The 14,607-nt window shown below is 32.3% G+C and overlaps 2 protein-coding genes across 2 annotated transcripts; both read left to right on the forward strand.

The window, feature by feature from the left end:
• Positions 1–855: 855 nt before the first annotated feature.
• On the forward strand, positions 856–8,909 carry LOC148201480 (citrate synthase, mitochondrial-like). The gene is made up of 20 exons (XM_088109354.1): positions 856–988; positions 1,174–1,245; positions 1,350–1,412; positions 1,683–1,724; positions 2,271–2,336; positions 2,516–2,581; positions 2,751–2,864; positions 3,021–3,084; positions 3,561–3,643; positions 5,531–5,580; positions 5,655–5,732; positions 5,923–6,051; positions 6,250–6,292; positions 6,460–6,546; positions 6,891–6,995; positions 7,534–7,641; positions 7,764–7,814; positions 8,120–8,193; positions 8,297–8,348; positions 8,431–8,909. Exons 2-20 carry the CDS (start codon positions 1,195–1,197, stop codon positions 8,521–8,523), a joined length of 1,419 nt encoding a protein of 472 aa, XP_087965480.1. The 5' UTR covers positions 856–988; positions 1,174–1,194; the 3' UTR covers positions 8,524–8,909.
• A 3,025-nt stretch (positions 8,910–11,934) lies between these two features.
• Positions 11,935–14,115, forward strand: LOC148201481 (uncharacterized). Its single transcript, XM_088108551.1, has 2 exons — positions 11,935–12,109; positions 13,549–14,115. Exons 1-2 carry the CDS (start codon positions 11,985–11,987, stop codon positions 13,796–13,798), a joined length of 375 nt encoding a protein of 124 aa, XP_087964677.1. The 5' UTR covers positions 11,935–11,984; the 3' UTR covers positions 13,799–14,115.
• The last annotated feature ends 492 nt before the right edge of the window (positions 14,116–14,607 follow it).

Here is a 14,607-nt window from a genome sequence, read left to right on the forward strand (position 1 = left end):
GCAAGACAAAAGCGTTGCATGCTCACAGTCCAAGAATACACGGATAAAAGGGGAAACGACTTACCAGTTGAAAAACACGAAATTGATCGATCAAGATTGAAGCCTTCAACGCCAGGATCGCCTAGGAACCTTCTAATCGTCGAACAGAAAACTCAGTAGAGAGAAGACAGAGAATTCTATGTGAATAGTGTTCTAGAAAGATATAAGTGTTTTAGATAATGAACCGAGCTTTAGAAAGTTCTATTTATATTATAAGATTATTTTAAAGTAACTTGCTCATCTCATTATTTTTATATACTTATCTAGTCTAATACTCTATTTTCTGGGTTTTTACATAAACAAACACTAATAACATTTGGACCTAATTATATAAAAAATTATCATCATTCTCTATCCAAAACTTTAAGATAATAGATTAACGAGTCTTTTACCTTTATAATATTTTACTCTCTCATCTTTATTCAAAATGGACTTAGACTCTTACTTAAATTTTTAACATTATTAAAATAAACTATATTCTATTGAAGTGACATTTTCATACTTTTTCTCAACTATAATTTCCATTCAATTTAGTCAATTATAAATCAGACACAAAATTTAATACGATTAAACTATTGAATGAAGTTATAATTCACTAAAACTTTTGAGTAAAAAAATTGTTGGAATAGAAACAAACATCAATCACGATTTAAAACTAGTTGTTATAGAAAAATCTGACTAATCATATAATTTATTGGAGTCTTTTTTTTTTCTATTTGTAAAACTTAAAATATTTAAGGTGGTTTTAAATTATAATTTTACGTCATGACCATCATTGACTGATACCAAAAATATTGGAAGAGCCTAAACACCAATTTTCACGCAGCACTATTTTATATTAAATTAAGAAACCACGCTTCATTGCATAAATGTCTTTATAAAGACCAATTCTGTTCGCAAAGTTTCTGGATCCGCGATCTTTCTTCCCTTTCTCTTTGACCATTTACCGGTACGCTTTTCTTCCGATTCAAACCCTAACTAGTTCGTTTGCATTTCCTTTCTCTTTCATCATTCAACGTTGCCAATTGTTCCGATTCACGATCCCTCACCTTGTAGCTTTTTCTTCATCCGAATTTTTGTGAAAAATTTTTAGTGCTTAATTCATGCGTTCCTAACACCGAAGAGCTGGTACAGGTTGTTGTTGTGCTAGTGCAAATGGCGTTCTTCAGAAGCGTTTCTGCACTTTCTCGGCTTCGCTCTCGCGTGGTAACTGAGGAAAACAGTAACTAACTGTTTTGTTTTTGGCGTTGTTTGTGTTTGATTATTGTTTATGTGACTTGCTGATTTTTACTTTTGCAATGGAATGACAGGGTCAGCAATCTAATCTCGCGAATTCAGTTAGATGGCTCCAAACTCCGAGCTCCAGTAACACTGTATTTTCTTTTTTTCTCTATCCTTATCACTGTTTCGTTGGTGTTTGGTGAAAAGTTTACTTTGAACAGTGTTAGATGCTGTGTTTTATCTTAGGAGGGTGTTGCTAATACTGTTATTGTGGCGAGGTTTGGAATTGGGTATTCTAGTATAGTTTCTCTTTGGACTTTGGGAACGAAGGATACCTCAGACTAATTGTTGTTTATTATAGCGTGAAGTTGGTTATAAATTTTAAACTAAGTTTTATTTTTCTTTTATGTGGGTTATTGCAGGATCTTTATTCTGAGTTGAAAGAACTCGTTCCAGAGTATCAGGTTTGTTTGCGATTTTAAGCTTCCGTGGTGGCACTGTTTTATGTTGGATGCATTAATGTGTGATCCATATTTTTCTGGGTTATTTGCTAATTTTCGGGTCCGCCTTCAAATGTGTGATAGTTTTGTCATGTCTGTATTGTTTTACGTTGGATGCATTAACGTGTAATCCATATTTCTTGGGGTTTATCGTGTCTGCATCTCATTGAAGTGTTTGATAGTTTTGTCGTGTCTATGTTGTATTTTTGGTTAGTATATTGGTGGGTGAGGGATAATGTGAATTAAATTTTTGTTTGTGCTCAACTTTCAATGCACAATATAGTTGCAGTGATTTGAACCGTGCGTGTGCTATTACAACTCTGAGATTCTTGGCTAATGCCTTACATGTTTTGTAATTCCAAGTTACGATGGATTTCATAACCTGTTTCCTTTGTTTCATTGTTTCTTCATGTTAGCTTGTAGCATGCAAAACACTAGTTAATTAATTGTAAAAGAATGTTGTACCTCTCTACCTTATGTTTTAATCTATACATACAAACCTGGTTGCAGGAACGGGTTAAGAAGCTAAAGAAAGATCATGGAAGTGTTGAGTTGGGAAAGATAACTGTTGATATGGTAATTATATTATCCTTTTGCAGAGATATATATATATATATATATATATATATATATATATATATATATATATATATATATATTTTAAAGTTACTATTGGCATTGAAAGCCATTCTTTCTCCTCTCAATAAGCTTGTGATTAACTTATTTTTTGAGCACCCGTTTGTCACAATTTAAAGGTACTGGGCGGAATGAGAGGAATGACAGCTTTAGTGTGGCTTGGGTCAGCTGTTGACCCAGATGAGGTAAATATCTAAATTAACTCAGTCTTCACACTTCAGAGGATTATTAAAGTGCTTAGCTCTTGCTTTGGACTAATTTGATCAATCTGTAAAATCTTTATTGTAGCATTTTTTTGTTAATGTTTAGTGTTTACCAAAGGGTTCTCTGAGAGCAGCCTGTTATGTCTTACAGGGAATTCGCTTTAGGGGAATGTCCATTCCTGAATGCCAGAAAAAGCTTCCAGGTGCTTTTCCTGGTGGGGAGCCTTTGCCCGAGGCTGTACTGTGGCTTCTATTGACAGGAAAGGTATGGAATCCTTTTAGAAAATCAAATCAAATTAATTATTTTGAACTTTGTTTATTTGTGACATAATGTAGCGCAATCCTTGTACCAAGGTGTTTTAATATCTGCTCTCAGTTAAGATTATGTTGTATAATATTTGACTCATACACTTTGTCACAGATACCAAACAAAGAGCAAGTTGACTCACTATCCCAGGAATTGCGAAGTCGTGCAACTATCCCAGGTTCAGTTTCATTTGCTGTCATAACTTGGTTATAATTACCTTGAAGCTACGTGTTACTCATCATTTCGGTATAATGGTTTGTCTCAATTAAGTGAATTGACACAACATTAATAGGGCATGATAATATGTTCAGGATTATATATATGATTATAACTTAAATTCTCTCTAGGTAGCTTGTGTGTTGTTCAGAAATGTGGTGGCAAAGGAACCTTATGGCTTGCATCTCAATTGTCTTTGTTTTGTATGTTCGGTTCTCTTTTGACGAATTGTACATCTGTAACTGCTTGTTGCGTAAAATATATGGACATGCTTTGTTGCATTTTGTCTGGGTTGAGAACATTCACCCTTTGCTTTTGCTCTTGTTCAAATGTCACTCTAGATGTGTCTAGAAGATTTTAACATAAAATTTGCTGGCTTGTTTCTTCTGTACTTGAGTCTGTGTTTATTCTTGGACTTATTATTAGTTTTTATTGCAGATTATGCTTATAAGGCAATTGATGCGTTACCTGTGTCTGCTCATCCAATGACTCAATTCACAACTGGTGTCATGGCACTTCAGGTCAAGCAAAAGATTCTTTCATGATCTTTTAATTTATGTTTTCTCTCTGTTCTTTTGAGCTATAACTTTTCTTCTATAATTCAATTGGTTTATCAATCTGATTAATTTGCTAATACTTTAATAATATCAAGACTGAGCAAAGAATTTTGTAAAAAGTTTCATTAGGATGACAATGGATCAAAGTTTTGCTCATAAAAAGCTGAAAATGGGAGGGAAATCATTTGATAACTGTAAGCTATATTTGACTGGAAATTCTTGATTAGCATGTCTAACATGTGCTTATGCAAGGTTCAATTTGAGCTGCTATAATCTTCAATGAACCATATGTGGTTGCTTGCTTCTTGTGTTCTTATCTCTGTTGTTGGAGATTTCATATCAAGTATAGATATGACCAAATTATAGTATATAAGTGAGTACAAATCTCTTTTTTCAAACCAATTTTGTTGGTTAAATTAGACCTAAATCCACTTTCTAAGATGGTATTAGAGCTTATCATAATAAGGTTTGTTAGAGTTGTGTCACCCTTTATTAGGTCGCTATCAAACCACCTACGAATATCTAGTTTCACGCTTGAGATATCCATTCATTAGTGTGAGGGGGAGTGTTGGAGATCTCTCATCGATTAGAGAGATATGACTAAATTATAGTATGTGAGTGCAAATCTTGACTTGTGGGTCAATTTTATAAGATTGAGTTAGAAATAAATTTACTTTGTAAAACCTCATCTAAGACGATATAATCTTGAGTAATACTGGTGCTTGGTGTTGTTTGTTTTGCAAAGGATAAAGTAATTGACGAGTATCATAAAATATTGGGTTGTGGTATATGTCTTTGGAATATAATCAAATCATGATCCCTAGGAGCTCCATTGTTCTCTTGTTGTCGACCCTCATATCACCATCTCCAACCCTCCCAACAATATCCTTGGCAAGGCTGTTGTGAAATACAATGGGAAAACAAAAGTTAACTAAAAAAATAAACTTATCATAAGCTCCAAAACTGTGTATAAAGCTATTTCCTTTGTTGAGATTATTATTTAATATACCAAACATATGTGAAGAGTAATGCCAAAAACTTTTTCCATCAATCAGATAGCAATCTTTGAAAGGATTTTAATTTAAAACTGTTCTCAATATCTTTGTTGAGATTTAGACTCTTTCTTTTTAATATGAAAGAAGATGAAATTAATTGATAACATCCTTGTCAATAAGGGTTGTGGTGCTTGGGGATCTATTTACATTTGAACTTAAATTCTAAACCGCTATAATAAAGCAGTAACAGCTGTGTATGTTCAATGTGCTGGAATGATGTCTACACTTAGTGAGAAGGATTTCTGGATGGTGGGAAATCTGAATCAAGAAGCAGCCAGGCTTTGGAAGATGGACGGAGGATACTCTTGAGGTATCTCAAGATTTGAGATTTAAGACATGAAGTAACTATAGGTGGAAGGCAAATTCCATGTTGTACCTGGATACTATAACACTATGTTCTTATCCATTTATCCTACTCTGGAAGTAATTTACATCTAAGTTGAATGGAACCCGTATTCCTTTGTTTGGAAGTGGTTTGCCCACCTTTAACATGTCAGAGTCTATAACTACGTTCAATAAACTATTAATAATCAGACAATCAATATCTTGTTTCATCAATCCAGATTGCATGTATCTGGGTCATTATGGGTTTTCCTCAGATCATTCCTCTTTAGTCACAGTGTGGGCTCTATCTGTTCATTTCTAAGCTGGACAGATCAGAGGATTTTCCACCTACTATTCTCACACTTTACAAGTTTAAGAAGCTCCTAACCTCTTTTCTATGATAATCGTTTCTCTTCACCTTTTCTTGTAAATAGAAACAATTGATTCACAATCAATTCATTACGTTTTTCAGGTGCAAAGTGAGTTTCAGAAAGCTTATGAGAGTGGGATAGCTAAGGCAAGGTAAAATTCTAAATGGTGTTTGTTTTATTTCCAACATTATATGTTACTCTAGCTGTTTTACTGCTTGGATTTAGGTATTGGGAACCAACTTATGAGGACACCTTGAATTTAATTGCACGATTGCCAGCCATTGCTGCTTATATTTATCGACGGTATGTAAAGCATATCCATCCTAATCAAAATTACACATTTGATATTCTATGGGATGTGTTATATGATACACACACACACAAAAGAAGAACAATGAGAGATATCATAATATCATATATTGTGTGATGACTTGATCAAAATTGACAGATTTCTACTAGCATCTGACTATTGAATTAACTTGTTATTTTAAAGGAAATACAAGGATGGAAAAATCATACCGTTGGATGATTCTTTGGATTATGGTGCAAACTATGCTCATATGTTAGGGTTTGATGATCCAGAAATGCTGGAGTTCATGAGGCTTTATATTTCCATCCACAGGTTTGCATTCCATTGCTAATGATGACCGTTTTATGATCATGATCAGTTGTATATGGCTCCTGCAATTACAGCAACCCCAGTTATTTTGCTAATGATGACACGTACATTGATAGTGAGAAGTTGTATAGTTCTCTTCTAATTACAGGCAATTGCAGTTTCTAATGTTTAATTTTTTTTTTACCAAAATTTTGTTTACAGTGATCATGAAGGTGGAAATGTTAGTTCGCACACAGCTCACCTAGTAAGTTACTTCCTTTAATCAAGCTCTTTCTATCCTGTACTATTTTTTCTTTATTAAATACTAATAACATGTATTTTTAATATGAATCACTTGGGCTGTGGTAAAGGCCTGTGTTTTTCTTATATTTATTGTTTTTTTTAATATACTGTACTATGTTTACCCCTCAGGTCGCTAGTCCTCTATCAGATCCTTACCTTGCATTTGCGGCTGCTTTGAATGGTTTAGCCGGTCCCTTGCATGGTTTGGCCAATCAGGTAATTTTGTTATTTGGTTTTCCATTTTTATCAGTTTTCTGTTTATCTGATATAAACTTTTCTTTAGTTCATCTTTCTGTTCAGAAATCGTATGTGGTTTTAAATTTTACTCATACTTACATTTTTACCATTTTTAGTAACACTTCTGCTTTACTATTATATTGTGTTCTGTTTACTTTAGTCACTTCTGTTCAGAAATCGTATGTGGTTTTAAATTTTACTCATACCTACATTTTTACCATTTTTAGTAACACTTCTGCTTTACTATTATATTGTGTTCTGTTTACTTTAGTCAGTTTATATGTATATGTTTGATTTTGTTCACTTCTGTTATGATGCTACAGGAAGTTCTCCGATGGATCAGGTCAATAGTTGCAGAGTTTGGAACTCCCAACATAAGTACAGAGCAGTTGGCTGACTACATTAATAAAACATTGAGTAAAGGCCAGGTAATGTCATAACTGATAGGAATCTGGATGCTAAATTGTGATTTATTTTTTACTTGCGTTTTGCTCAATTTTTATTTTTGTATAAAGTTTGAAGTAATGAAAATTGTTATGGAAGAGCTGAGGATACGAATTACACTTCAAAAAATGAAAAGAAAATCGATTGAAAAAAGCATGCCACTGTGTCCAATGTTTTGTGTTCAAAATGTTTTCCTCCTGAGGAAAATCATATGTTGGCTGAAGGCCATTATGGTTCTTCAGTTCCCTTTTATGTATTTGCACATGCATACACCCAGCCACACTTTTTCTTTTACAATACAAGCCTTCCCTAACGGGAAGTTTCTACTAGAAAATTTAATCGAGGTTTTAGTAGACCTTCAAAATAAGGAAATGATATATGTAATAAACATATTATGCTTTATTAATGTATGTTTTTTGTATGTGATAATATGTATATCTTTGCACCAAATGATTTAGAGAGAATACCACCATCTACTTCTAAGGTAATATAGGCTTTGGCTTTTTACTTTTGAATCTACAGGTTGTGCCTGGATATGGGCATGGGGTTCTGCGCCAGACAGATCCAAGATACACGTGCCAGAGGGAGTTTGCTTTGAAGCATTTGCCTAATGATCCACTTTTCCAGTTGGTAATCACTTATTTCCTAATTCCAGATTGTGTTTGCTTTGGAGTGTTTTCTTGCTACACAACCAACTCTCTTTTCTTGTGATTTAATTTCTTTATGATCTAACGCGACTGTGACTCTTTCAGGTGTCTAAAATAAAAGAGGTTGTGCCGCCTATTCTTACTAAGTTAGGCAAGGTAATGTTTATGTTTTCATTTTTCAATATACCTTTTATGGAATTATTTATTGGCAACTTCGTTCACTCTTTGAATAGTTTCATTATGATGCAAGTATTGACTTTTTCCATGGTAGACAGTCACTATTTTTATCTGATCCTTTACATTCTAAGTTGGATCTGTTTGCTTTATATTTTGCCACATGTTGTTTTCATGCAGTGTCCCACATTTAATTCGATACAGGCTGAACTATAATAAATGTACTCATTACACTCTTTACTATTAGTGGGAATTTATTGCTGATATGGTTGAACTTTTTCGTGTAGGTTAAAAATCCATGGCCAAATGTTGATGCTCACAGTGGAGTGCTACTGAACTACTATGGTCTAACTGAGGAAAAGTATAGTGTTACTTCTCGCCTGTTCGACTTGAAATAGTTTTCTTTTTTCAATTAATTTAGGGTGAAAACTGAATCTAATGACTTGTGAAATTGTTGTGGACAGCTATTATACTGTTCTATTTGGGGTATCGAGGAGCTTTGGAGTTGGTCCTCAGGTCTGTCGTCCCCCATTGTTTCCTTGTTAATATTTCTCTTTTTGTTACATTGAGTTAGCGTTTCTCTTTTGATGGATTTCAGTTGATATGGGATCGGGCTCTTGGAATGCCACTTGAAAGGCCAAAGAGTGTCACACTGGAGAAGCTCGAGCAATTGTGTGCCAAATCATCCTGAAATTTAAAGCGCCGTTTCTCTGTTAATAATGACTAAAACACACTGCGTTAGATGTGTTGTTGAGTTAAAAAGTTTGGTATGATTTGTAATGAGCAATATTCATTGCCCTCCTCCATCGTTTCTATTTTAGAAGATTTTTGTATTTAGGTTTTAGGGTGGATTTTCACCCTCAAAAGTTGTTTCCACATTTTTGAATGAACTAATTATTAGGTATGAAGGAGCATATATAAGAATAAAGGCATATTTAGTGTCCTTGTATTCTTTCCAAATTGGAATGACGCTTTCGACAAAGGATCGACAGCACTTATATACTTTGATCCTTCCCTATGGATGAATGTAACTTTCTCGATGAAAAAATAAAAAAAGACAGCACTTTATTCTTTCAATACTCTTCAATGCTTTTATCGGCTGATATTCGTAAAATGTATTGTCAAATGCGAGTTTTGTATTCTCAAATTAGCGGGATGCATTTTCTTATGAATTTTGTACTCATTGATGCATGTAATTATAGACTCATTAGATGTATTGTATAGGAATTATGAGATTGGAACTATGCAAATTATGATGATGACGTTGATTTAGTTTGAAGAGTGTTTTAAAATGTCTCTATCGACGATTAATTTTGTTTAATTATGAACTAAATGTTTCTTTTACACAATATATATTTAATCTGTATCCATTTTAAAGAAGTTGAATTTAAATAAATAAATGCTACCGATTATGACACTGTTGCGAACTCAAACGATGAGCATATGGTCTGTAAAATTGAAAATAAAATATCTTAAGATTTGACTTAGCATTATTTATGTAGATTTTATCAATTCTATGTTTTTGTTCTTTTTTACATTACCATAAATTATCATAAGACTAAGGATCCTAATTTCATTTATTAAAGTATTGCAGCGATGGTTCTATGCGTATAGTATATGATGTTCTTCGTTTTATTAGTAATTGTTTGTTTTCATATGTACTAGAGACAATTTTTTTATTAACTAACTAGATTATTAGCTTACTATTTTTTATCATAAATATTTATTTTATAATATTGAATACGAGAATGGTTGGAGGTATTCTCACCCAAATTAAGTAATTCTCGATAAATTTAAGTCAAAGGAAGTTATTTTAGTTAAGCTCTAGTTAGTGTTATTATTTATTAATAAAATATTGCAAAGATATGTGTCATCACTTGCAGAGGAAGTTGAGTTGTCTTAGAGATATTTTACTATATGCTCTCAGCCAAGTCACTTTTGGTGTGCAACGTTGCTTTTGTGCTTTAATTTTAAGGTTTGGTGCCACTTTTTACGTGAAGTACTCCTCAAGCTAAGGAGGGTTAGTTCCATCATAGGCTCTATAAATAGAGCTTTTCTTTCATTCAGAAGATATGATCAGAATCATTCTTCTCTCTTTCTCTTTTCTCTTAGTTTCATTCTCTCTCTTTTCTTAAAAATATTCTAGGTTTATTTATTCTCTTTTTAAGAGATCCTTGCTAGTTCTGAGATCCTCAGAAATTCTGAGAATTTTTTGTTATATCCTGGGGGCTTGCGCAATATACCACAGATAAGTCCTTAAAGTCCTTAAAGACAGTGATCTACACACCTCAGGAAATATTTTGTTTGTGATCTTTATTCTTTATTGTCAGCTTCTACAACAGTTGGTAACATCAAAATGGAACCTTTCTTATAAAGATCCTTGTAGCATGACTCGATTTTGTGTGTAAGATTAAAGTACCTCTTCGGTTCAAAGTTTAGGAATTACATGTAAGAGTAAAACTCTTTAGAAGGAAACTGAAGAACATGAGACCCATTTGCATATGAAATTCCTTAATAACATGAAAAATATTGAAGGACAATAGTTGTACTTTCACCTAACGTTCTCTTCTGCAAATAACGTTCTCTACTGCAAATAATGAAGAGTATCCTTTACATGTGTCTTTAATGTTCTTAGTATGTAAAATTATAAGCAATATCAGTTGTGTGTGTGTCCGATGTTTCCCATGATCAAGTCAAATCTAGACCTTTCAGTCTATTAGAAAATACAGGGTCTCTCTTTATCTGCCAAAATTCGAACTCTATCGAGTCTCGAGATGTATAAATTAACTTAGTTTTGAAATGAGAAGTCTAAATAATTATGTTTAAGTTTCAATGCGTTAATACTAAAGACTTCAATCACTAATAAGTGACAATATCATCTAACACTTCACTTCAACAAAGATAAATATGTTTAAACAAATGTATGTTTGAGTCATTCTATTAAGTGTTTCATTTGATATCCTCGCTTAGAAATTATTTTTCACTGAAGTAGAAATATTATTTGCTGGTTCCATGCAAACGATTTTTACTTACCTTATTTGATTGTATTTGTTGTGTATACATATGTTTTATGAGAAAAAGTGTTTGATTATGCGTTTAAATGATTATTGTTTTAATTCAGTGCATAGTGATATGTGTGTGTACATGAAATGAGACACTTGCATGAAGTGTGATTTTGAGGTCACAAATGAGGAATAATGAGTATTAAGAATATATCTCTTATAAAGTCTTTTGATAGTTTATCTTTGTATTAGTGGTTGTCAATGTTTTAACTTATTATAAAAGTATTAAACTCATATGTAAAATAATAGGTATTTTATTTTTAAAATTTTTCTTTAATAGACGTGTATATATATATTTGTGTGTTTGTACTTTTTTTTAACTTAGGGTGAAATTATTACTATTCAGACTTTTAGATATGTGATAAAAAAATTGTTTTGAAAAAATTATTACAATCTCAAAACAATAAATTTATCATGTTGTATGTTATAACCAATTTTCTCATATGATAAAGATTAAATGGATAAAATTATAATTAAATAGTCATAACTATACTATTATATAGATAGATAGAATTTATATAATACCATATAAAATAATCTTACCTTTGCTATAATAAAATAACGGCGCGAATACAAAAACTAAAAAAAAAGTCATTTACCTTTTCATCTCACAATCTCTCTCCATCGAAAATAAAATTCTTGTATATACGATTTTTAACATCTATACTCAATTTTTTATAAAATAATAATTTTACTATATCTTTCTATTTTATAAATGTATTTTTTAATAGAAAATATAATTACCTTAGAAAAAAAATTATAGTCTAAAAATTTATACCAAAAAATTTCTATTATAAGAGATAAGTTTAAGTTAAAAAAATAAAAAATCAATTTCTTTATAAAAAAAATACTTATTGCCTTCAACTTAAATTCTTATAGAAGTTAAGGGATACATTGATAATTAAAGATGCTTGACAATTCTTGTAAAAATAATATCTTTCAATTCTCCTTCTTGAATGACACTGATAAATATGAGTAACTCATAAAAATTTTAAACCAGAAAATAAATGTGTAGATATTTATTTAAAAATTTGATGGTCCTTGTTTGTTTTGTGTAGAGTGTGAGTGTTTGTGAGAGTGAGAGAGTGATATGGCGCTGAGAATCTCACACGCAGCACTACCACAGGCTCAGCTCAGACTAGGGTTTCCTTCGCCACCTCAATTTCTCTCCATTGCTCCACCTCTCAAATTCTCTCTCTCCTCTTCTACCTTCAGGTTCACACTGTTTCACCTTTTTCATTCAATTTTTTATCTCTTCATCCTTAATTTTTACATCTTAGTTCTGTAGTTCTTTTCTGTACATTTTTATTTGCATTTGCTCGGTTTGTGTTTTAAATTGCTCTCCGCTTTATACTGTTTTTTTTTTTATTAATTTCGACATCTATATGGCGGTGGAAGCCAGTTTTTGGTTTTGCAGTGTGCTGAACTAACAGAGTTGTTGGTTTGAATAGTTGTGATAAAATCCTGCGAGTTCTTTCTTATTTTTGTTTAGTGTTGTTCGTTGGTGAGAATTGGAGTTTTATTTCGATGTTCTACATTGATCATTATTAAGCAAACATTGTTATGAAGTTACTGAGATAGAACTCTGACTTTGATAAGAGAACGTTATCAAAAGCCACTTTAGGGATTACATATATGTTTTGTCTCTAAATTTTTGTGGGCTGTCAGTAAATGAATAAGAGCAGACCTAAAACCTTTGTCTGAACATAGTGTTATTTTTCAATTAAAATTAAAGTTTTACATCGATAATCTACATTTATCTTTAATGCAAACCGTTAATATATGCAACTTAACTAGACGAAACTTCAATTTTGATTGGAGAACCATACCAAAAGAAAATATGCAATTGCATCAAAGTTTTCTTTAAAATTCTGTTGTTTGGCAATGAAAAAATATGGGGTTGTCACTAAATAAATAAGTGGAGGCTTGGATTCTTCATTCTTCAATTTTTATAGGACAAATTGTACAATCTTGGACTTTGCTTTGTTTAATGGTTCTTATCTTAATCCTTTTCTTATTTTTTAATAAAACGATTTCTCACTATCCTCCTGTTTATCAAGCACCTGAGGCTTTTGAAGTTATTGAACAGGCACATATTTATGGTGGAAAAAGAAGTTGGGCTAAACTGTTTTCATACTAGTTATAAGTTATTTACAGAAACTATCCAGAGAGTTTATTAAAGTAAGCCAAAAATTGTCATAAGCTCTTCCAAACCCGTGCACGAGTTGTCAGAAGATAAATCTGAAAAAGTTAAGCTGTATGTAAGTCTTCTAACAGAAACCTTAGATGCGCATGGTTGGGTATGTTAGTTTGGGAGGGGAGAGAGGAGAGGGTTAATTTGGATTTCTAAAAACAGAAAATGATAAAAGTATTTATAGAAAAGAACAAATAATGTTTGGAAGTTTACTTGTTAGTTGTGCTTTCTGTTCCTCGTATTTAAAAAAAAAAAATTAAATTATGTGAAATTTTTACCTAAAATGAAACAACTCTCCCCTCTTCCATTCTATCATATTACTTGAATTACAACAGGTGTGTGTTATCTACATTGTTGTAATAATTGTATCCTTTTTACTCACAAATGTTTTATCTTATTTCTGTAGTAATATATCATCAGACTGAAACTGTATATATCTTCTGGTTTGGATTGTATTCAGGTGCAAAGTTTTTAGGAGATTGAAAGTGAATCAGAGGCTGTTGACTGTGTTCGCAACAAACCCTAACTCTGTAGATGGGAAATCACCCAAAGAAGGATCAGATGTAAATGAAACTAGCAATACTTCTCAGGGTCCTCCTCTCCTTACTATTTTGGCTGGATTTTTTGTCCTTTTCGTCGTTTGTTGGAGCATTTGGTCCATTATAGCGTGGCTGATAAGTTTGATAGTTACTGCACCTGCTCCAAAATAAATTTGTTTATAATGTTTGTGTTTGTTTTAAGCCACTGCATTAGTCCTTATGGATTTGTCTTAGTTTCTTTCTACGCTTTTTGACTTAGTAGTATTTGAGTGCTAAACATGCTAAAGTGAGCCAAAAGCTGGTAAAGGTAAGAAACAGAATTGGCAACTCCTAATGCTGGTCTTAAGTGGGAGAGAGCTTATGTTCACGTCTGGGTATTGTCAACCATCTTTTAGTTATAGATTCCATTGGGGCTGACTTTGGTATATATTTTGAAGAACTCTGTAGTTGCTTATTCTTTTGCTTATGTCTACTTATATTCTGGAGAACAGTAGATCCATTGGGTTAGATATTTTGACACACGGCAGAGATTCTGGTATTCCTAATTCAGTCTCTTAAAAAAGTTTAGGGACTCGTATACTTGTTTTTATTTCCAACTACTATTTTTTATCGCAAAATTACTGCTTTCATTTCTTTTAAAAGATTTGCACAGAAAATAAAGTGAACAAAAGAGAGTTGTTTGACGTGTGTTATTACACAAATATTTGAACACTGAAAATAAATTAAAAATAATTTGACAAATTTATAATTAAGAAATAAAACAACAGACAAATAATGTTATAAATAATAGATGCAGGTATCACAAAATCCCCTTTCTTTCGGTGAAGCCGCCCCTTGGAGCGGGATGTGTGTTTGCTACTGTTAGTCTTTTCGGTTTTTATATAAAACACAATTTTTGAGTATGGTGTTATAGTCTAAATTTGTATATTCTGTTATGAACAACCATTTATGATACACATGTCCTTGTACTCAAAAAAAGT

Source organism: Vigna umbellata, chromosome 3 (genome assembly GCF_029865625.1).
Source record: "Vigna umbellata cultivar VRB3 chromosome 3, Vumbellata_1.0, whole genome shotgun sequence".
Lineage (NCBI taxonomy): Eukaryota > Viridiplantae > Streptophyta > Magnoliopsida > Fabales > Fabaceae > Vigna > Vigna umbellata.